The following is a 23,999-nucleotide window of genomic DNA, read 5'->3' as shown; positions in this document are numbered from 1 at the left end:
CTCCCAAGCAATCACTCCAAGCTGCTCCTTGGGGGGGACTCTAAATTAATATGGACCTTGGGGTCAGAACTACATGGCTAAGGGCTTTCTGTAGTGACTGATGTTGGTGTAGGGTCACCATGCTTCCAGAAACAAGAAATTATGCCAACTGACCAAACAAGTTGCACAAACAAGCGCAGAGACTAAATCCACAGCATGACAGTGCTGGGGTCAGTCCCTTCTGGAGAGCCAAAAGGCAGAGGACTAATTTTCTAAACAGAGTCAGGCAAGCTTGCATTTTTACTGCCAGCTGGCAAGAAAGGAGATAACAAGAGACTCCCAATCCTGCCAGAGAAACCATGACATCACGCAAAGAGCTTCACAGGTCAGAAGAAACCATTTCAGTAGGTGACCTGTTGCAGCCGCCCTTTTTAACTACAAAGAGGTGTCTTGCCAGCTAAAACCAAGTAACAGCAGGGAAGCTGAACACCTATATTTTCAGAGGCATCTTTCAGTGGGCATGAAGACTGGGTCACCAGCTGAAACAAGCCATGCACTATCACTAGGAAAGATTAGACAAGGCTTGCCTAGGGGATAATTGAGCCAAAACATGCCACCGAGGCATACAAGATGTTGCCATCCCTCCCAGAAAGGGAGGCCCAGAGCAGGTGGAAGACAGAGTTACCATATGTCCAGAGAGTACCAGCCAGCTCCGGTGGCTGGGACACTAGTGAGGACTGAAACCATACCCAAGCTCCAGGGATTACTTTCTACTTAGTGGATGCAATGAACTTCAGGAGCTCCACTGAGATCATTCAGATGGGAGTCACCTCTCCTCAACTTGGAAAAACAGGGGTACATGCCCACTGCAATCTCCCACCCAGTGCAGAAAGCTAGAGAGCAGAGCAGACACTAGAGGATGCAGCTGACCCAGCATCCTCGAGTTCATTGCTTCTCTTTGGCCATACAAAGCTTTCTAGAAATACACCAGGGCAAACAGAAGAAAAGCAGGACCCCCGAAGTCTAGTTAACAAGGTGCTTTACTACTTAGTATAAATAAATGATTTATGAGTAAGATGACACACCCAGTTTGCATCTTACCCAGACAAGGTAACATAGCTTTGTGTTAATTAGAAAAAAGAAGCTGTTCTGCAATTAATATGAGGTCAGAGATAAAGCTCATTAGATTGCACTGCCTATGGACGAGGTCCCAGGACTGTCCTGGCATTGAGCAGGATTGCAAGACACCCATAGAGTGTAAGACAAGACACCCCCAGGACAGTAAGGCAATGATGCCAGCAGTGCTAACGGAGGCATCATGCAAATATCAGTGCTGAATGGCTCCATCAATGGCACATTGGTACAACGCCAGCTGTGCTCCAGTAACAGGGATGAGCCAGAGCATAAAATGCCACCTCTGAAATAGTGCTGCCTGAGAGCTACTTCCTCCACCAGCAACCCTGTCAAGCTGAGGAGCTGATCAATATGAATGGAGAAAAGAAAAAAAACCTGTCAGCAAATTTTACTTGCGCAAGTGAAGTTTGAGCGGGATTCATTCACGTCTTGTTTGAAATCTCATCTGTGCCTTACAAAAGATGAAACATCCCCGAGGCTCTCAGTCTCACAGGGAATACAAAACCTTTAGTGCTACAGCTTGCCTATAGCCCAGCTGCTCTGCTCTCTGAATGGTTCAAGGGGAACAAATAAATATAGCCAACCTCAGCCCAAATATTGCAGGATGTTTTGCTCCAGCACAAGCGTGCTTTGGTATGTGCATCAAAGTCCCACTGACTGGCCAAAGCCAGAATTAAATGGTACCAGCGGTCAGATTTTTGTCTGCAGACTTCAGATCCATAAGCAAATTGGCCTTGGACTGTCACCGTAACTCTCTGAGGTTTCAAAACATGTGCTGGGTGATGGATTCTGCCCGGTTATAATGAAGATACTGTGAAATCCCTTCCTGATTTATCTCTCTGGAGTTGAGTTAGCACCTCTTGATCTCCAAGATATAGCTGCAGTAAAAGCAAGACTCACAGAAATGGGCCAGAAATTTGAAGCCCAAGGTGGCCAGTTTTGGAAAGATTACATTTCCTGCTCTTCTCACCCCCTGAAAAGCAAAACGAGACCTTTAAGAGAACCAAGAGAAACAACCAGAGACTTGGAAGACTCTCCACAAAGGGACAACCTGGGGAAATACAATGCATGCAACTCATCAACCCCTTCATCCACCTGTCCTGGCCTTGAAGCTGCCTTCCTCTGAGCACAACCCAACCCCTAGGGGCTGGCAATGACTGCCACATCTTGGATGAAGCATTTCCTACCACACCTCCCTCCCTCTCAAATGCCAAAGAGAAGGTGGGGAGAGACTTGGCAGGTGCCGCCTGGGTATCTGAGGCACAAGCTTATCTACGTCCCCGCCACAGCACTGCAGTAAATTGCTTGTTGATAAATGAGGCTATTTAGGAGCAAGTGATGCCAGCATTACGGTTATTAATGACGCCGACGTGGAGAGACGTTTAAGAGCGGCCCCATGTTCTATTGTCCTCTCGCCTGTGAGTAATGGGGCACTTCAGCTCGGGGCTTCAAAACCAGCTTGGGCCGTTTAACAGAAACAAAATAAGATGGAGGGAAATGGATGGAGCACACTGGACTGACGACTTTAATGCACTGATAAAGCCAAGCTTCTTCAGTAGAAGTTGAGCAGAGCTCCAGTCTATAGATGAAATTAATCAAGAGCATTCCCCCTTTCCAACCACCAAAACTCTTCCACTCGTCCCTGCAAGCTCCTAGCAGCCGTAACACAACATGCAGCATCTCGTTCTCCCAGTCTACAGTTCTGTGCAGCAAACCCACCCAAATAAAAGGGAAAAAAGTCAAGCCACAACAGCCTAAACTGGAAGAAGCAGCAGTCCAGCTGTACTTCCAACACGTGGTACACCCTGGAGCACAGCAAGGGTGATATTTGTTGAAGCCTGGGAGGCTTTCACAGGGCCATTACCTCACTTTGCACGTCACAGATGTCTAAACGTGGCCAGGAGGACAATGAGCGAGAAATAAAGAGGCTGTTTATTGCAAGAGGAAACCTTGGAACAGAGCTCCGCAGTCGCTGGTGGGAGTGCAAGGCAGAGCGCACAAGCACACAGCTGTAAACTTGTTTCTGAGTTAATATACCCACGAGTGTTTTTCTTTTCCTATGAAAGCATACTCCTCTGCAAACAAACATCTGGAGATCTGTTACAGCTGGACCATTATCCCTAGTGACTAAAGCATTCAATTAATTTAGCCTTTCTCATTTGTGAGTTCTCTGCAAATAGACTTGGATTTGCAGGAATTTATTTGTTATTTGAATATATTCAGTGAATAGTTTATTAAAAACATATTTCAGACAAAGGATTTCTTGCTAAATGCTCCTACAACTGTTGCTCTGAGTGTTGGCAACTGGCTGTTCGCACCATGTAAATGGTCACTGTGGTCAGGTGGGAATGCCTTTGCATCTTAATGGAATGCGATGCACCTCCAGAAAGAGCTTTCCAAGGGTCTGTGGAAGCACCTGCACAAAAACATATCCTCACGCAAATGCACAGCATTCAGCCTGCCTGAATTTCCTTAAAAGCACAAAACAACTTGCACAGAAGTTGTCACAAAGAGAACAAGAACAGAGTTGAATACCAGAATTAATTGACTTTATGCAAAACACCAGTGAAAACATATCTCAGTAGCTTCCACAACACCTTGCAAGCATCCACGGGCACCTTATTCAGGATCCTATCTGTCCAGGTGTGTTTTGTCTCATAACTCCAGGGAACGCTTGCTGCAGGAATTTCATCACAGCAGCAAGAGAAAAATGGGATGAGAAAGGAGGTAGCGAAGGGCTATTTCCACGACTGATGTAATCCCTTGGGCATTCAACAAGCCCAGACTCCTCCTTGCCTATGTACCACAAATTGTAGCCTATACAGTACGTGTGACATATCTGAAATCACAAATCCTCCTACAAGAATGGTTTTAGTCTTCTACACCATGTTGCTCCAAGGCAGTTGTCTCCCTTGCTGCCACCAAGCTTTGCTCCACAGATTGCTGCATTTTGGCAGAGGGTGAGGGGCACTCAACACCCTAGGTAAGTCTTTACTGTTTAAGAACAAGACAATTTTAATGTTTAGAAGTGAAATAGGTTTTTTTATGATCTTTGTCACCATGTTAAGACATCAGAGAAGCAAATGTTGCACAGGGAAGCAACGATGCTTGCAAAACCCTCATGTTGCAGACCTAAAGCTACGTGGGGTGAGGCAAATGAACAGTAGCAGGCAAGACCCTGACCCAGGGATGTCAGCAGGACTCAGCTTTCATCCACCACTTACTTTTACAAGCTGTCATTTCTCTGTAGCGTTACATTCAGTTTAGGGACAGGCAGAAGACCAGCCAGATGACCCAGTTTTGAGAAATACAAAGTGGAAGACCTTGCATTCTTGGTCCTTTACCCCACTGCGCAGCCACGTTCAACAGTAGACTTCCCAAGAGCTTCACCCAAGTCACCGTGTTGGTAACCCCAGCAGGACCCCCAGCCTAAGGCACACGTCAGGCTGGGACATTCCCTGTGGCCAAGGTGACCTGCGACAGCCTGGCTGCATGCAGCTCTTTCTGCAAGCTGGATCAGAGCTGCAAGGGGTGGCTGAGTCTGTGCACCCCTTAAATGGTGTCCAGACAAGCCCATGCTCAAAAAACCTCCTTTAGTCATATGTAAAAACAAGTAACATTTAAAAATCCAAACTGAAAACAAAACTCCACGCTAAATCCCAGCTGCCGGGTTGTTTGAAGGCAAAAAGAAAGCAATCACTGAGGTTTCACAGACTGTTCTAAAAGTAGAAATCTATGAAGAGAAAAGTGATCCAATAAGTCACAGTTTTAGGCTTTTTCTTTCAATTGCTTGAAGTAAAGACTTTCAAAGCTTCTCTTTCCCCTGAAGCCCTGATTGAGAGAGAAATGGATATTGACCACCGAATTCAGCATCTGCTTGCCAGCAGCTACTTGTACACATCAGAGACAAGTTCCAGCCACCTCTGCCCTGACAGCTGCATCGTGCACGTTGAGTATTTTTCCAGCTCCTTTGGCAGCACCAGCCTCTAACTAGCATGCAAAAAACAGCCCCTTCACAGCATCTCAGAAACCTCCTGTGCTTCTCAAGTGCCCTCTCAGCGATCCACGCTTATGCTGCCAGCTCCTGCAGGCAAATTCAGCTTCCTTCTCTTGAAGCGCTTTGCGCAGCACTGCGCTGAATAGCACTGCACCGCAAACGTGCCAAAGGGGCTGAGGACCTGGTCTGGAAGCAATACCTGCTCAGAGCAATGTTCCCATGAGGAAAAGCAGGGTCTAAACTTGGTGCGCCTTCTTCCCCAGGGTACAATGGAAGCATAGACAGGGCAATTCAGTGCTAAGGGTTTTAATTGGGAAAACCCATTTGAGAGCACTGAACTCTTCCTGTCCTATTTTACCACTTCCTGGATGAAGAAAATCCACCTTGCTCTCTCCATCTGAAACTCTGCAGGCTGTGAGGCCATGGCCAGCTATTTGGCCCTACAAGGGTCCCTCAAGTCTTAATGCATCAGACCTGAAAGGATGAGCAATCCTGCAAGCCCCGGGGACATTGCTCCAGTATTTGGCAGGTGGTGTCGATCCCCACGACATGAGACACAGCTAAAAACCTCAAAGCAAAAAACTCAGCCTATATTCAACTCCACCAAACCAACCACACCACAGGCATATACAGCACTTCATTGGGGGCAGTGAGCATTTTCCTACCATCAGGAAGAAATGCACCTCTCTTCCTCCTTTCTATTAAAGGACAGCCGTTCTTCTCCCTCTCTTTTGGTTGTCCTTTCTTCTAGCCCTTGTCCTTGGGAGGATACAAAGAGCACCCTGGCCTAGGTAGCTCCCAAATTTCCTCAAATTTGGGCTGAGATTATATCTGTCATTATTAAGGAGTGCTAATAAGCCTTATTAACCAAGAGTGAATGAGAAAGGAATAAGGGAAGGATTTTCCTAGGACCCAAAGTGCAAGAAATTCATAACTAACTTAATACCTGTACCAATAAGAGATATTCACACTGAGTCTATTTTAAAACCAGCCTGACTCTCTCCGTAAGAAAGAAAGAAAAAAAGACATTTTTTTCCGCTTTCAGAATTATTCATGAAGATAGTCACAAAAAAACAAACCAGATAATGTTGCCTGTTGCAACAGAGTTGTCCTCCTGCAGCGGATGGCAGCTGGCTGGATGCTGGCATTATTCGCCGCTAACACGGCATGGAACCAGCAGCAACTCTCGCAAAGGCAAGCCCAGTTTGGGTGTGCACAGCTGCACACTGAAGGAAAATGCTGGCTCCAAGCAGTACCTGCAGCCTGCTCCCAAAGGATGCAGGGCAATTTGGGGTATAATGGAGAGACCAAGTACTGGAAACGATCGAGGACGATGGATGAAACCCCTCACCCTAGGCAACTATGGGGCTCAGGACCACCGTGGGATGCCCGTGCATGCTCCCAGATGAGGATGTTCTCCCATGTACCCCCACACAAGCATGCTCACACGGTTCCTTCAACCTCCCTGCTTGCAGCAACAGCTTTCTGACATGCCTCCAAAATGACTGATGAGTCAGTATGTTGTTTTTGAGCAACTCGCATGCCTCGCCGGCATGCAGGATGACAGACCTTGGGAACCTGGGCATTAATACTGGAGATTTATAGTCAAATCTGTCATGGTTGGGGAAGCTTTTTCCCAAGAACGACTCTGCCTGAAGGTCACTTTTCCTGGGCAATAAGTGCAAAGAAACTTTCTCGGCCACCTTGGCCCCCAACAAAGGGCATGCAGAAGAGCAGGGGAGGGGGATAGCTACCAGCAGATGTGCTCAACCTGGAGCTGCCTGAGCAGTCCCACAGATCCCATCTCGTCAGTGGGAAGGCATGGTTCGCCAGCACAGTCCCAGCTGTAGCCTCCTACCAGGGAGCAAAAGCGCACCCTGGTTTGAGAGCCCCTCCTATCCCAAACACCACATCCTCAATGGACTGGGTAAACATATACATACAGAGAAACACAGAGTCCACCATCTGACCCAGCACAGCAAGTCTCACCTGCTCGTTTTCAGCTGAGATGTCTGCAAACAATATCCACTCCCTCCAATCCTTCCTTTACAAGGATCGGGAATTCATTGCCACAAAACATTTGATGCATGAGGCTACAGGTTCCTATGCACAAATACCATCAAGGATGCTGCTGTTTGCTTATATTTCACTGTCAGGAGCACGCTATTATTTTTGTAGCATGACTGGTACTGCAACTCCAACAGCCAACAGGTGCCATAGAAATCGGGGTAAACCTTGAAAATACAACTTCATCCAGCACATTAACAAAACCCCACATATTTGTCATCCAAAGACAGCACAGTCACACTGCATAATCTCTCTACGATGGGATTTCCCCCCTAAAGATTTCCCAGACATTCCTGTGGTGCTGGCAACATACTAGCAAGCAGTCTGTTCACTCAAAGCAGGGTCAATCAGTGGAGCAGCTACCCACACTCCTTATCTACAGTACACACTGTTTTGTCACTGTTACCAGATGGCTGGGCTGGTGATGGTGGGAGGTTTCATGGAGGGGAAAAAAAAAGTCCTGGGGCTGATACAGCAGAGGAATGTTACTAACTACTGCTCCTCAGATTAGAGCTGACCTGCAGAGGTCAGCAAATTTAACTAAGAAAATGTTAACGGGGAGTTTTCTGTGTCCTTCAAGAGTTTGTGTTGCTGACTTCCCAAGCAGAGCTCGGATCCGATCAACCACTGGATTTACTCTGGCCAAAGGAAATACTGGACTGCATGTGCCTCTATGTAGGTTGCACATATGTATCAAAGGCCATCAAAGCACATAGAGGACCTCTTTGCCAACTGATTTTGCATGAGTAGCTGGCCATGAAGTTCAGGCCCCATCACCAGAACTGCACCACTGAGGAATGGACTACCTCCTGCTCTCTGTTTCTTACTCTTCTTCCTTTTTAACTTGTTTTGAACACAGGCATTCAACTGTGGTGTCGAATGAAGTCTTCATGAAGAAGGTAAAGGTGGCCACAGGAAAGCCTAAGGGCTTACAGTTTGTGTTTTAAGATATAAAGGTGTTTGAGATTTGCTTACCCACAAGTTACCCTTGTCCCTGTTGGAAACCAAAGCATTTGGGACAAACAGGGGAGCACTGACCCTATTATTTCTGAGCACGTTGAGGACGTGGATGAGAAATCCGTTCACAGACTTTCTGCTGCTATGCTCTTCTCCCCACCAAGGCTGATGACAGACATGGGAGCAGCTGGTGAGGAACATGTCAAGAAGGCCAGCCATTTGCACGTGCAGCGAACCTTAGAGCAGGTAGAGGCAAAACACCTACCGGGGAGCTACCACAGGCTGGGTGGCAATTTCACAGCCCAACAGCTCGAACAAATCAAACTGGCCCGAGTCAGGATTAGCTGGGGAGTTGGATATGGACTGGCAGCAAAAACTTGGTGGGCTGCCAGAAGCAAAGCCCATTGCACATATGGACGAGAGCCAGGACCCTAAGTAGCTCCCACCTGATCCTCACGGGATGCCCCAAAAAGATGCTCTCAGTGAGATTGTTTCCAAGACAGGCTCTTCTCTGCACATCATTTTCCTCTGAATTTCTCAGGGCATGCCTAAAAGCCACACCCTTTTCTCAAGGCCTCAGAAATCCCAAACAGGAGGTTGTCTGTCAGGAAAACCACCTCAGACAACAGCTCTCCTGTCCTCCTTCAAGCATCAGGATGGGCTGACAGTGCATCTGTTGCTCATCCCTTTGCCAGCAGAACAGATCAATTCAGGCAAGGAAGGCTCCTGAGGTTTATAGTCAGGGCAATGTGAATAAAACCAATGAATCATTTATTCAGTCAACTTTGGCCATCCCTAACAATGAGCTGTCTGAGAGCAGACCACAAATTTCTCTAGTGTATTCTTACTTAAAACAATAATTTCTGTGGATAACTCTTAGTTTCCAGCTTGTTTAGAAAGTGCAGACTATAAAACCTGTGCCATTTTAGGAGAATGCAGTGGACAGTGTACCCTTTCTTCCCTTGCCTGAGCAGTTAGATCAAGTTTACAGGACAAACAGGAATAACTCCAAATCAGAAATTTGCTTTCTATTAGTTCTGTTGGCAGCATCCATGGAATACTCCTGCCTGCAACCTTTGCTGGAAGCAAAGCTGCACGGCACGCAAGCTACCTGGTAAAAAAAAAATCCAGTCCCCACAAACATGCCTATCCTTTGCAACACTTGTCCAGCTTGTCACAAAATCAAAGACCCGCAGCGATACTCTATCAGAGAAAGACTCGCTTTAGGGAGTCAGAAGACTGTACGAACCGTGACAGACAAACTGCTTCATCACTTTGTGCTCAGGGTGGTTTCCAGGCTGGCTTGTGCGCCCTGGCATACAGCAGTCATTGGGATAAAAGGTATGGAAGGGAACAGGGATAAAATGTACCGTAAAGGCTTTTGAAATTAATTTAAGAGCTTCAAGAGCAAACACACTTTGCTACTTCCCCTTCAGTACAACAGTCATCCTTTTCTTTCCCAAAATTTCCCTTGCAAATCCTTCCAAGCTCTTTCTTCTCCCTCACTGCTTTGAGCCGAGCTCCAGAACCCCTCTTGCACTCTCCCAAGCAGCCAGCAGGTTGCCTGCCCGCCTCCCCCTTGGCATCAGCCTGCTCTGCCTGCCGCTGCCAGCTAGGCGATGCCGTGATGCCGAGTCCTCTCCGCCTCACCTGAGCAGTCACTTGCCTGCTCATTCCTTTCAGATTGGACCAGACAACGCCTGCTGCACAGTGCATCTCCCTGTACGGCTCCTTCCCTGCCTCCCCAAAGCATCCCCGCATCCCTGAGGAAGGCACGGGGGGACCACACATATGCCCACATGCCCACAGACAGCAAGCCACCCAGGTGATGAATGCAGGCTCGGCCAAGAGAGAAAGGGAGAGCAGAAGAGGCAGATTTGCAGGCTCTGATCCCAGGCGCCTGACCCCCTCCTCTCCCTCGTTATGGATGAGGTAAATTAGCTGTGACACTCATTAGCTGCAGCTCCTAATTAGTGAAAATTAATATTGGTTTTGATAGAAGTGTTGGCTGAAGCTCTCCCAGGCAAAGGCATTATTGACCTTGTTATCCCATTTAATAGCAAGTTACATCACAGAAACTACTTTTCGTGGAGTCGACAGATTGCAGCCGCCTCCCACCCTCCGCTGTTCGGAGAGATGGCCCCAGCCCCTGCCAGAGCACCCGCAGCCCCACTGGCGGCTGCGCCCATCCCTGGCAGCATCCCAAACCCCCTCCCCAGCAGCAGCTGTTTCCCAGGGCCAGCACTTTTTCCGCTGTAAGGCAACAGCATTTTGAATAATTTTCTCCCTTTCGGCCAGGCAATGGGAAACAGTGCCAACCTATATCCCGTTTTTAGGGCTCTCTGGAACAGTGCCAGCCATCCCTCCCTGCCTATGGATATTGCTCTTCCTGACTCGCCTTTGGGAGAGACAGTCCCTAGTCTGCCACGTCCCATCCCATCACCCTCTCCAACAGCCTGAGTAACTCCAGACTTATCAGAGGATTTGCATGCCACAACCTCTGCTCACAGTTCAAAATAATAAATAAGTGAGAATAGCTGCAATGCAATAGCAATTACTATTTAAAAAGGAAAGAAATAGGAGCAGCATCCCTTGACCTCCCTTGGAGCCTAGGAATCTGAAGGTGGCTAACTAGCTAAGTAACACACACCACTAAACAAAAGGAAAACATTTGCTTCCAAAGTTATGTATAAAAACCCCCACACTATATTATTCCCACATTAAAAATAATAAAGATGTCAAACTGTCAGATAAGAAGTTAATCTCATTCAGAGCACAATTAAAGATGCCATTATCCAACCACCTGGGGCCACTTCCACTTTTACAACACAGTGGGTTTAACAGATAACAGGGATGAGACCACGACTGGCGAAGCAGCTTACCCAGCCAACCCCCTTGTCACCACCCCACACAATCCTACCAGCACCCTCCAGCCACCACAGCCAAACATTCATGTTGTTACTTCCTCAGGAGAGGCTGCATGCAGATCTGTGTTAGCAAGGCTTTTTTGGGGGGACATTCCTTCACGCTGGCAAGGGACAAACATTCCAGAGAAATAGGTCGCTGCCTAAGCGGCTCAGGACCCCAAATTGTCCCTCCGCTCACCTGGGTAATGCCACAGCACAGCACGAAGGATGCAGGATACACAAAGGGCAAACCAGAACTGAACCATCTGTGGTATCGCTGGTGCCTCCTGGGGTGAGCTTATATTTCTGGGGTGGGGAACGGGACACATTGGAAAGCAGCATCTCCAACAGATTCCAGTTGATTTTACAGCAGGATGCCCATGAAGCACAGCACTTTTGGCTTTCGATATGAACTAATGAGCTCTTTGTCAACAGCAAATGGACCCTGAGCCTTTTTTCTGCAGACTGCTGCTACCGTTTAGGAAGCCGAGGCCAGAAAAGCTGGGCACTCGCTGCTGAGTGCAAAGCCACAACCATCAAATTCTGGCCCTTATGGAAGAGGAGAAATTTTGGAGAAAAAAACCTTATCTTGATCATCCTAGGACAGAATCATTGGTCTGAAATTGGTGAGGACAAGGAAGCAGCAGTGATTTATGCTCTAGACTGAATGACAGCCTTCAGTCTCTGACTGCACGCTGGAAACTCACTTGGTAATCTGGCAAGGTAGGAGGGCAAAGCTGCTGCAGAAGGTTTTTGCCCCCAGACAGGACTTGCAAAGAATTACCAAAGACATCTCTGGCCACGTCAGCCCAAGGACTGCCCTGGTACTGCACAAAGGATGCAAAGTCCAAGAGAGGTGGCTGACACGATAGGTAAGGAAACACCTTCTCATGCAAAATGCCCCAGTTCTCAAGCCCAGGGACCCTTGTGCCACTTTATGGAGCAAGTCCAGCAACAGCATCCAGACGCTAATTGCTATTTATGCTTCAGGGCAAACCAGCCTTCCCCATCTTGATGTAGCCTTCAAAATGTACAGCTCCCATACATCTCTCCAGCTCAGCAGCCTGGCAAGATAGACCGGATTTCTGTAATATTTAGCACCACACATGTGCTGCTGCCATGCTTTTTCAGTCTTGGACAAGAAGCCAATATTTTAGATTTAGCCATAAAGGACAAGGTTAAAAAAAATAGTCAAGGGCTGTCCTGAAAGCAGGAAATTATTCGCAAGCTATATTAATTGCATTCAAGACGCTGCTACACATGTCCCATACAAGCCCCTTGCAGAGTTTCCTTTTCCACTGTGTAATATATGAGGCTCTGTGCTTTGTGGCATGGGCTGGGGTGTTTCCCTCCCTCCCATGACAGGGTCAGGGTGAGACCCAGCAGAAGCAAGGCAGGAGACAGAGCCCACTTCCCCTGTCCCCCGACGCAGCAGGATCCCAAAGCAATGCACAGGGGGGTCCCCGAAAACCAGGAGATGCTGCACCAAGGGCTACAATAAAGCAAAAGGCAAGACTGGAAATGAAGACATGAAATCACACAGCCAGCTAATGACCCACTCAGTCCAACAACTCCCCAAGCCAACGAGATGTTTTGGAGTGAAACAAAGAATTTGGATTTTTCTAACAACAACAAAAAAAAAAGCAAATCAGCAAATTGTATTGAAAATGCCCCCCCTCCGCACCTTGCAAGTTTGCTCCGCAACAGGACCAGAATATATTGTCTCTTCTTCCTCGCGATGTGAAACAAGCAGTGTGTGAAGATAAAGAAAAAAAAAAAAAAAAATACACCTCCAAAACCAAGCTCCTAGCTTAAAATCCAGGGAGACAATAGCCTCCCCCCGTCCTAGGAGACACCTTTTCTACCTGCCATCTGCCAGAAAACTGCTGTGAAGTGTCCCACCGCCTGCGGGGCTCACCCTCCTCTGTCCCTTGCTGTAAGGGTTGCATAAACTTGGAGGATCCTGCCAATTTTTATGGTTTCTGTGAGAGCATCCTGTTGCAGCATGATGATACCAGCTTGGGAATTTTTCTTCTCCAGTATGGAGCCTTAATTTATGATTAGTTCCCAAACCCCACAGAAGTACGCGGGTAATGGCTTCTGGCTGATGTGCTTTCTGCAACCTGTCGCTCCCAGCTCCGTACCTGACGGGACTGCAGACAGTGTCCCCAGGACTGCAACAATTTCTCCAAGACAAAGAACAACTTGCAGAAGCCAGGGAGATTTCCCCCACCACCTCCACCCCTTCCTTTATGCCACTAGGAAAGCTGCTTCAGGGACAGTGGAAGGATGGTGCTTTCTACATGGTCCCTTTCACTTACCTGCCTTACCTTCCCACTGTCCCGAGTTTTCCACCAGCGCTCTTTTGTACAGAAATATTGTTTTATCTGTTAGGATGTATTTAATTTGATATGGCTGTCATATGGGGAAAGGTGTGTTTCAAGAGTCAAGGTTTTCCACAGTGCCATTACTTATTTTATAGTCTTCTGTCATATCTATTTCATCCCCTCTGTTTCCCAAAATCATTAGTAACAACCATTAATCTCTGCCTGTAAGAATGCTCCTCACTTCTCCCCATGCCCTGAATTGTTAGTCTCCCTTGGAGATTCTACATTTTAAAGTCTGTTTCCCCTCCTATTTTTAAATTAACTGCTTGAAACTGAACAGCGGAGTACGAAACGAAGCCCCATCACTGTTTGTGAAAGGGTATTACGTTCCATAATATGGTCTCTTGCCTCAAACCTAATAATCAATTAGAAAGAAAAAAGCAAGAGGTTCCTCCGTATTCAGGTACTGAATCGCCCTCCTAATTGCGCACACACAGAAAGACAGCCTACGTGATACAATACCGGAGCCTCAACAGAGCATGCATTTGACAAACCCATGCAGATGAATGGAATAAAATTGAGTTACTAACCATTAAATGTCAAGTGTTTGAAATCTTTCCCCCTCGCGTAAAGAGCAATATTAATAAATCTTTAAGAGAGGGAGCGCACAGAGCTTATTCACTCTTCTGACCACCGCTGCAAATTGAACAGATGTTTTCATTGAGTTGTCCAACAACACTGTCTCCAGCTTTTTTTTTTCCCCCCGAGTGGTTACAGTTAATTCAAAAGCCATCAATGTACAGGAGCAGTTTGACAGGAGGAACCAATTTATTAACTCCCCCTGTCAATCAAGCACATTAAGGCATTCAAAGGCAGAAAGGTACATTAGTACACACAAGCGATAAGTCGGTTCAAAAGCCAGGAGATGGGGAAGGGAAGAATTGTGTGACAACATCGAGGTGACCACCCTGCGTGTCCTGTGGTCCCCAAAATTGCAGAAACAGTGACAAAAAAAGGCAAAAAAAGGTTCCCAAGAGGCAACCCTGCCACCCACACAATCAACACAGCCAGGGCAGTGCAATACCTACCAACACCCCAGCCCCAAACCAGGGATGCTCGCCAGGATAACAGCAGTTTTCTGCCTAGACACTTCCCAACAGTTGGAGTTTTATTCCGCAGTCTCAACACCACAGTACATAGATACATTTCCAGAAGGGTTCTCTTCTACCTGCTTATTTTCATACAGGAACGTGGTGGTTTTCCGTAACAAGGACTAGCTAAGCAACTTTTCACATTTTAATTGCTCAGATGATTTTGAGGCAGATGAAGAGACCTTTTTTTATCTTTTTGTTGGTTCTTTTTGTTTTTATGATTTCTTTTACAAAACTGACACCAGGAAGCAACAACTGCAAACTGGTGTGGGGAGGGAATTGCTTGAATTTTTCATTTTTTAAAGACAGAGTAATACTTCCATGGTGACCAATTATAGAAAGTTTAATTAAAAGGGTAATTTTTCACAAGGCTAGAAGTCTGAGAATTGTGTAAAAAGAGTGATTGAGGCTATCGTGGGATACCTTTTGCAGCAGCACAGAAAGGTGCCTTGAGCTGTTCCCCACCCCACCTGGCTGCCTTTGGAGCTGGATGCAGGGCTCTGCACCATTTCATTGATAAAACTTCAAACTGTGCAAGTGCCTGGATGCCAGCCCATCTCAAAACCATCTATTCCCAGCACCCTTCACTCAACACACCTGCCACTTCACTGCAGCCTGGGGCTGCATGGCAAAGCATGCCAAGATGCAAGAGCGTAACGTGTAATGCTCCATTGCAGCATGAACTTCGCCTGAGCGTTGTGTAACGCAAGGGAATTGCTCTGCCTCCTCTCACATGTTCTTGCTTTGCTCCTCAGTCAAGAAAATTAGCCAGAGAGTGGTGGAACAGATCCAGATTGCAGAGATCCCAGATGAAAATGTTGTGTGCAAACATAGAAGTAGGGGGCAATGGGGTGTACTTTTTTTTTCTTTGTATTTTTTTTTTTTTTTTTTTTTACTTTTAAGCTCACAACCCAAATATATCAAGTTCCTGATCTGATGAAATGCAAAAGCATGTTTATCGCTGTTTGCAACAATAGCTTTTTTCTAAGTCCCATTGATAGACTCAAAGTGAAAACACAGCTCACCTTCCCCACCAAAAATAAAAATTATGAGTGTATGCATATGCGAGGATTTCCCTACAGTCCAGGGAAATACTCTTGGCCCATATTACGTTCCCTTAGAACATTAATACCTTCACAAAGATATATATACAGCCTCCTAATTTGAATATATACACACATATACAGGCATATATAATTTTCCCCCTGCCCTGTGTTTTTTGCTTTATCAAGCTTGACTCACATTGTTATCCCTGCTCTATACCAGGTTTGTCACCCATGCTAATGCCTCGAATCGGCCAGGAAAAAGGCCCAATTTAACTGAGCTGGGATGGTATGGACATCCAAGCCTGGACACTCCAGAGTAACAAGGAGTGCTCTGTTGAGCACACCCCAATACCCAGAAAGAAGCCAGCCCACAGATGAAGCTCCTACAGATAATTAATGCTACTAAAGTCATCTCAGAAATAAAAATCACCCCAGACCTCATTACCACAAACACACATCTTTCTCTGTTTCTTTTGAAAGGGCTTCAGCCTGCATGGAAGGGCTCACATACTTTAACGTGAAAGGTGGCTAGATCAAACCTTCAAATGGTTTGATGAGGCAGTTACCAAAAGCAAGGTTACGCTGACATGTTAATTAGTCCATATTACAAATATACTTTCTTCCTTCTCTCTCTCTTTCCCTTAAATGTAAGCATTAACGTTATTGCCTATTAGCAAAGCAGATACGAAAGTTTAAGTGATTGATGAAGTGATTAATTTAATGACAGAGGGTTAAGGGTTGGGGGGGAAGCTTTTTTTTTTTCCCTTAAGTTTCCTGATGTTGGGAATAACTAATTTTCTAGCCTTAAGTTTTCATTAACGATGCTGTACTTTCTACAGCTCAACAAGTGATTTCATCAACGGGCCTTCTAAGGACAAACAACAGAAGGGCTCGCCTTACAAGAACTGAAATCCCCTTTTAAAATACTCCTCAAATATTGTTGTTCACTAGGGTTGTTATCACACTTAGAAACAAGGCTGGTCCTTTGCAGACCCCTCAAGAAGCCTGCAAATCCAGTTTTAAACAGTAAATAACCATCAGATGATAATATTGCTTTCAATTAATACTGAAGATGAAGGTGATGTTCCTATAGCCTCCCTTTCTAAAGGACAATATTCACACCCGCTCTCAGCGATGCCCATAATAAAGCTCACGACACAGATTTCCTATTCAAAAATATCTCAATCTCTCTCACAGTCAGAGACTAGCATATTCCTCTGGAATTATCCTTTGTAAAAGGCCAAATCAATTCTGCTAGCTGCGCACACACGCACCCCGCTGGGGTGACCGACACGTATGTACTCGCACTGTCAGCCTGAAGGGGCACGCCAGTACCAGCCCTCATATGGAAAACAGGCTGCACGTACCTGCTGTAACACCAGCCCCAAACCCCAAAGCTGCTCGGAGCAAAAACAATTTAAAATAGCTGGGCTTTGCGTACCTGCCAGGGACACACAGCCTTTTTGCTGATGGCACCAAATTCAGTCCAGTTGAGGGGATGGTTTTAAAAGCAGGAAAAGCAATGTTTCCCTAGACCCTACCAAAGGTAGCAAACTACTTCTGGCCCTGGGAAGATGAGTTGTTCCCCTCTCAGAACAGATAACCTCAGGGGGACCAGCTCAGAGCAACACCACTGGAAAGCCTATGGGAAACATCCCAGGCTGGACCCCAGCCCAGATTTAACCCCTGGTGGTACCCTCCCCTATGGTCCATGGTTAAGAACACCCACCCAGCAGCAAACCCAGCAGTCCAGGGTCTACCTTTGCCTACCAGATAACCAACAAAAAAGCTTTACTGGGTTTTTACCATTAAGAAACCCTTGCCCCCACACCAGTGATAACACAGTAGGGTGGCTGGCACACTTGCTGTGTGGTCCCCAAACTTTGTAACCAGCCACAGACCAACTTCCATCATGCACCAGCCCACTTGTTTTGCTATGCATTTGCTCTCCCAGCTGGGACTATGTACATACAGCAGCAGAGCTTCACCATCAGCTGAAGCTGATTGCAGGCAACACCACAGCAAAGGGACAGCATGCCCTCCTGCGCCATCTTGACTCCTATGACATATATCAACCTGATCTTGCAGCTCTACCCTCAGCTAGGCCTAAATGCTGGTCTGGCTGAAAACTAGCTTTACAGACTAGAAATAAAAAGAAAAATCCTTGAACAAATAGATACTAGATGTATCCTAAACATGTAGTGTTGGTATAACTGGGGTGGGGAAGGGTCCTGTGGCTGTTGCTCTCTCACCTTCCTCGCACTTGCACATTCCCACCTTGCCTTCCTGAAAGGGTATTAGCTTTTCTTCGGAGCATTTTTGAAGCTATTTCAGCAAGCTAGCACACACACAAATAGAGGGATAGTTTTCCAGCTAACTTGGCAGCTGTGAACAGCTCAGCCCAGCCCTGGCTGCAGGGAGGGCAGTAACGCATGGCTGGAGCCAGTGAAGCTGGACAGAGGCTTAACCACTGCACAACAACCTTGGATGGAGCACTGCTAAAGGGAAGGCAGGTGGTATCTGTAATAAGACCAAACACAGGCACAGAGGCCCTTCCCCACAAATTCAGTCAAGTATACAGTCATAGGAAGGAAAGTGCCCAGCAGTACCAGAGTGAAGAAGGCACAGCCACTGCTTTAACAAGCATTTCTTACAAACAATAGGCTTTCCCAAGCTCTCCATCCACTCTACTACCAGTGCCACCACATTTTCCAAAAGCATCTTCTAACTTGCCAAGTTTTGCTAGAAGCCAGCCTACCTTGTACCATTCACAAAAGCACCCTGTGCTGCCTTGCTCCTTTCAAAGAGTTACTGCCAAGCTTTAAAGCCATCCTCTGTGCTCTTCTGAGTCACACCTCCTTCGTACCCAATTAGCACCTCTAACAGTATGCCCACAGCTCTTCCTGGTCTTGCCACAGTGACTTTTAACCCCGTGGTGCACACAGATTAATTTTTCTCTTTTTAATTTTGAGCAAGGGGGACACAAGAGCAGATACACTAGGGCAGCCCGCCCCCCCCCCCCCCCACCTCCAGCAGTAGCTGCATGCCCCTGCAAGCAAGGAGGGAGGCCAGGAGACACCAAAGGAAAAAGGGTCCCATGCTCAGAGGCCCACAGTCTCCCCCTCTAAAGCTGTCCCCAACAGATGGCCCACAAACCTCATGCACGGATATCTGGCCCAGACGGCTTTGAAACAGTTTAATCAGTCCAGAAGTATGCAGAGACCAGTGATGCTTTAGGCAAGTGCCATCATGGAGGAGCCCAGACACCACAGATGCCTACAGCTGTGGGATCAAACAAGCGGGCAGGGTTTAGCCAAGACAGCCTGTGCTCAATCACACACAGATAACCATATCTTCAGCAGCAGCTTGAATGGCCCAGCACCCCCAGGGACCTTACCCGGGTGCCAAAGCATCTGGCCGCCCAGGACCCAGAGCACTGCAGTGAAATAGATGATTTCCTTGGAAACTACAGATACGGTGCAGGGAGGATGGCAACCTTCGCTGCCTGGAGAAGAAAAGCCCTCTGGCTTGGTCCTAGCCTAGGATGGAGAACCAAGTCAAGTCATCCAAAAATATCAGAGGAACATGCTGCCTCAGATCCACATGCAGAGATACCAGTGAGTGCCCTGCCGCTGCCTGCTAAATACCAAGTTCCTCTTCCAGTCCTCTTGTGAAATAAAGTTTCTGTCCCAGAAGGCCCTGAAAGGCAAGAGGTGACACACACCAGCCTAATTACTTTGATCACCACCAGCCACTGCAGCAGTGCTCCACTATCCCTGGCCCCTCTCAGGCTGCAACAACTTGGGGTGCACAGTAAGAGCCCCAACTCCATGGGAAATTTCCACTGTGGCCCATTTTGGTGAAGTATGTCTCAAAAAGCAAGGTTCAGCTCTGCCCCTCAGAACTTGGTGGAGAAACATCCATGTGTTTCAGAGTCCCTTAGCTAGTGTGGGTTTCCCTGGGAGGAGAAAAAAAAAAAAAAAAAAAAAAAATCAGCTTTCCTCTAATATCTCATGTCTTCTCCTGTAAGTGGAGGAGGTCTGCTCAATGTAGCCCACCCTGGAAGGGCTCCAGCTTGCCCTGGGAAAGTGTAATCCGAGTTCCCCACTGCAGAAAGTCAAATCACACCATCATAAATTTGTCAGCCAAAGCTCTCCTATTCAGTACCATGAGCCAGACTGGGATCCTCAAACATCCAATGGCACAGCCAACAAACAGCCAGATGCCCAAGCAAGACTGCTTCCCCATGTGTGCTCCCCAACATAATTCATGACTGTCAATGCCACCAAGAGATTTGGGTGTCTCCACCAATCACCCTCTCTTCTACTTAATTTATGTATTTAACTGAAATTCCTGCAACAGCGTTTGAAAGTCACCATCGGCAAGTCCCCAAATGAGCAGGGTTTTTTGTAAGCTTGCAAAGGCATACTCACCCTGTTCCCAAAACACGAGCTATTTACGGTGCGTTTACCAGCTCAGTAAGAGTTGCACATAGCAAAGGGGGGCAGAAGCACATAAAATTTCCCATCAATCATCCGTCTTGCTTTCTGAGCACAGTGAACCCAGCGGATGGAGAGCACAGCCTATGCCTCCTGCGAGAGGCATACAGCTGAAGGGAAGGAACAAGGGGGCTTTGAGTACAAAGCACAGCCCCATACCTTGCATGCACACTCTTATGCTTTCAAGCCCCCCTCCGCCTCCTTTCATGTGTGCATTCCCACCTCCTTGCAGGCGCTGCGCTCAGCAAACCCCAGCCACCCGTCCCTCAACATCATGGTGACACCGAGCTGCTGAGTCAGGGAGCATGCAAGGCCTTTGCCCAAAAACCCCGCACCCAGCCAAGCTCCAAGTGCTGAGCCAGCACTGCTCAGGGCTGTCACTCACTAGCAGCCCCAAACATCAGACTTGCTGAGTTAGAGCTTCTCTTTGGCCCCACGCTGTCACAGGTTAACAAGCAGGAGGAGATGCTGAGGCAGCCAACTTTGGGGGACCTGGGGCTAAGCATCCCACCAGGCACTGGAGGCATCCCAGTGATGCTCACAGGAGAGCATCCCAGCGGGGTGGAGAGCCGAGAGCCTCAGCTGCACGCTCTCCTGCCCAGAAATAACTAAGGGAATCAAATATCAGACAGTCTTGGCAGAAGCCCCGAGGGAGACTGGCCTCCCCACCTGCCAGACATCCGGCTTGCCTTTCCCAGCTCTGCAGCCTTCACCAGCATCTTCTCACACTCAGATTGCCCAGGGGGAGGTTAAGCCTTGCAACTAAATCCTGGCGGGTTTCCCTCTCTGTCATGCATCGCTCAACCTCAGCAGGCTTTTATAGAGGAGATCAGTCCTCCAAATTTAGTCCCCTCTCCCAGTTTTGAGCAGGGCATGCAGGACCAAGCTCTGATGGGGAGGAGGGACATGTTGTCCCCAGCCCACCCAGGCGACCATGCCTCTGACATGGCATGGCCCAAGAGCAAAGCCAAGCGTGTGCTATCAGCTTGAGTGCAACAATTTAAGCATTTCCCACTCTTTTAAGACAACATTATTCCAGTGATGCTAAAATGTTATCGTTAGGATGAAGGGGAATTGCACTCATCTGAATGGCCTCTTTTGTCATGCATTTTGCAAGGCATTGAGGCATGAAAGCTTTCAGAAAAACTCGGGTGAATCCAAGCTAGGTGGTTATAAGGCTAGTTACAGACCCGACATGATGGATCATTTTCATTTTCCCATTCCTGTCCTGCATACAGCAAATCCATTTGCTGGGCAATTAGACTCCAGTCATTACATTATGCTAAGAAGATGTTCCTTTTGCAGCAGGGGAGGCCCCAACCAAGAGAAAACCAAGAGCACTGCCTGCCCATCTCCACTTGCTGACAAATTCGGGGCTACAGGTAGCCCCACCTGCAGCAACGCCACCTCCCCAGCATGCCAGTGGGCATCACACCTTGCCAGAGACCTCCAGCAGCTCACCCAGCATCAGTATCCACACCTCTCTACCTTACCCACAGCCCTCTAAAAGGTTTAGGATTAAACGAAATGACCCTTGGAATGATTTTGCTTAAGGCAGTGAGCAGCACAATAAAGACCGACAGTCCCTCTCCTGCAAACGCTTCTTCTAAGGGTTTTAACCAGCCAGTACTTCTGCTTTTGGAGTAAAACACACCACGATCTGACTACCAGCAGCTGACATGGGCTCTCCTGGTGTTCTACCTTGCCCATGCCATCACAGCCCAACCAGCCATTATCCCTCCTCCTCCTCTGCAGGCATCTCCCCGCTTCTGCTGCAAATTTCTTCCCCAGCCTCTTCAATCGCTTTTGCCTTCCTCAAGCTCACATCTCCTATTCTCTGTGCTCCCCCTCCGTGTGTGTGTGTGTGTGTGTGTGTGTGTGTGTGTGTGTGTGTGTGTGTGTGTGTTCCATTACTTCTGGGTGAAATAACCGACTAGAGGGTCAGTCCACCTGAAAATTGCTCTCCCTGGACCTAAATGAAACAGATGGGCATTGATGATGTTTTGGGAGAAATTAATCAGCCTGGACCAGCAGCAGCGCCAGCAGCTCCCTCGGCCCAATCTTGCCTAATGAATTCCGAGCTCTCTGTCTTAATAGCTCCTGACAAGACTAATTTACTCTTGTAAGTGATTAGAGGGGGAATGATGTCTTAATTGTTGCTTAAGATTCCTTTTGGCATGGCAGGCAGCAAGCAGGGACTGCTCTGTTTGGGGCTGGGCAAGGAGCACCTGGGAATGCCGTAGGGATGGGAGGAGGGGGCTGCACGGGGGCATTCACTCAGTGCCACAGTGATGGGCACTTCTAACAGACCCCCAAAAAGGAGCCACGTTTTGTCTAGGTAAGAGGCACCACATACAGTTCTGCTACTTACACCCCAGTCAGGATACAAGAAAGGTGTTTCCAGATGAAGTCTTTTTTTTAAAAGTTAATAAGCCTAACTCCAAAAATGTCTACCAACAGCAGAAAACACAGAAACGCTGTTTGTCAACACTTTAAAGGCTGACATTTCCCTCTGGTGCATCTGGAAACAAAATCCCAGGGTGCCAATATTCTTAAGAGTGAATTTCATTTCTGTACAGTGTAATACAAAGTTTAAAAAAAATAAAATTCAACCCCCAAAGTAATTCCAAACACAATTTTACTTGCACAATCTCTCACTGGAAAGCACACTGTCAGAAATCTTCCCCCATTTTCTGCCAAAATAGAAGTTCAGTCCAATTCCCATAAGGTATTTCAAGTTCAAGTACTTCAGGAACCACGTACTCTGTGAGGAAGCATTTCCATTAAGCTGTTCCCAACCAGCTCTCGCTCCTGCTCTTGTACAGTTGCTTCCTTCCCTGGGACTTGTCCGGGGCACATTCAGCACTAACCGTGTTTGCAGGGACACCAGCAATCGAGGGGCAGGGAGCATACAGACAGCAAAGCAAAGAAACCAGGTGTGAAATGACCTGTAAGGGGTGGGCTTGCTGAAGGCAGCCGTGAAAAATGACATGGATGCAAGTCACTGGGGGGGACACGGAAGTCAGGAAAAAAAATTACAATGAAGTTGGGTCCTTCCTTTCCTTAGATTGTTCACAGCTTGCCTTCTGCAGTGCTGTGAGTAAAGGCAGCCAAGCAGAGGTTTTCAGTATTATTTCCCATTGCAAGTAAACCTGAGCATCATTGCAAGACAAAACTCCCCAGGCAGCCAGCTGCGGCTCCAGCAAGCCTTCTCCTGAGGACACATCTTTGTACAGAGCTCAGCTACCATGCAGGAGCTTCCACACCATCTATCCAAAACTCGCCACCAAGACTCCCCATCCTGCCTCCTCACTCAGACACCACCCCAAACCCCACAAGCAAGACACTGTGGGCTACAAAAGATGCAACTGAGGGGACCCCCAAGGAGAGACAGAAGCCTCAGCTAGGAGCCCTGGGTGAGCTGAGCAGCCTCCAGAGTCCTCCAACCTCTCCAGAGTCCTCCAACCCTTGACAGCTCCGGTGACAACTTAAGTGAGGCAAGAGCACTTTAAGGAGGCTGCTGCTCAGGTTGCATGGTTGAAGGCAGCAGTGGATGTGAGAAAGAGCCTCCATAGCCTCCATCCCAGCCACCCTCCGCTCCCAATCGATTCCTCCTGCATTAAAAGCCAGTCACGAGCCCTGATTGAAGAGCACAAGTTTAATGGACTGAGAGTCTGGAAAGAGGCCGAGAATGACCGGGTCGATTTCTGCATTTACTAAAAACCGATCCCTAGCTAAATAAAGAAAGAAAAATAAGCTACATCTGTCAATCAAGAGAAAAAGCATTTCTTTAATCCTTTTCTATCAGGGGGTTGTCAGCAGTGGACCCCCTGCCCATGGGCACACCCCACTTACCCACAGGAGTATCCTCGTTGATCAGCAGGTAGGTGTCGAAAAAGTAGTTTATGAAGTACGGCAGCCGATTGCCCCGACCTG

The 23,999-nt window shown here is 47.5% G+C and overlaps 1 protein-coding gene across 1 annotated transcript in view; it reads right to left on the bottom strand.

Annotated features, from left to right (window-relative positions):
- CDH23 (cadherin related 23) overlaps positions 1-23,999 on the bottom strand; it is a 216,835-nt gene that overhangs the window by 175,708 nt on the left and 17,128 nt on the right. Inside the window, exon 3 of the mRNA XM_087764332.1 lies at positions 23,919-23,996. Within this exon, the coding sequence (XP_087620458.1) occupies positions 23,919-23,996 (78 nt within the window). The remainder of the gene's footprint in view (positions 1-23,918; positions 23,997-23,999) is intronic.

This window comes from Nipponia nippon, unplaced genomic scaffold (assembly GCF_047370975.1).
Source record: "Nipponia nippon isolate SJK-2023a ecotype South Korea unplaced genomic scaffold, ASM4737097v1 scaffold_3, whole genome shotgun sequence".
In the NCBI taxonomy this organism is placed as follows: Eukaryota; Metazoa; Chordata; class Aves; order Pelecaniformes; family Threskiornithidae; genus Nipponia; species Nipponia nippon.
Note: the sequence above shows the minus strand (reverse complement) of the source record. Positions and strands in the feature narration are given on the sequence as shown.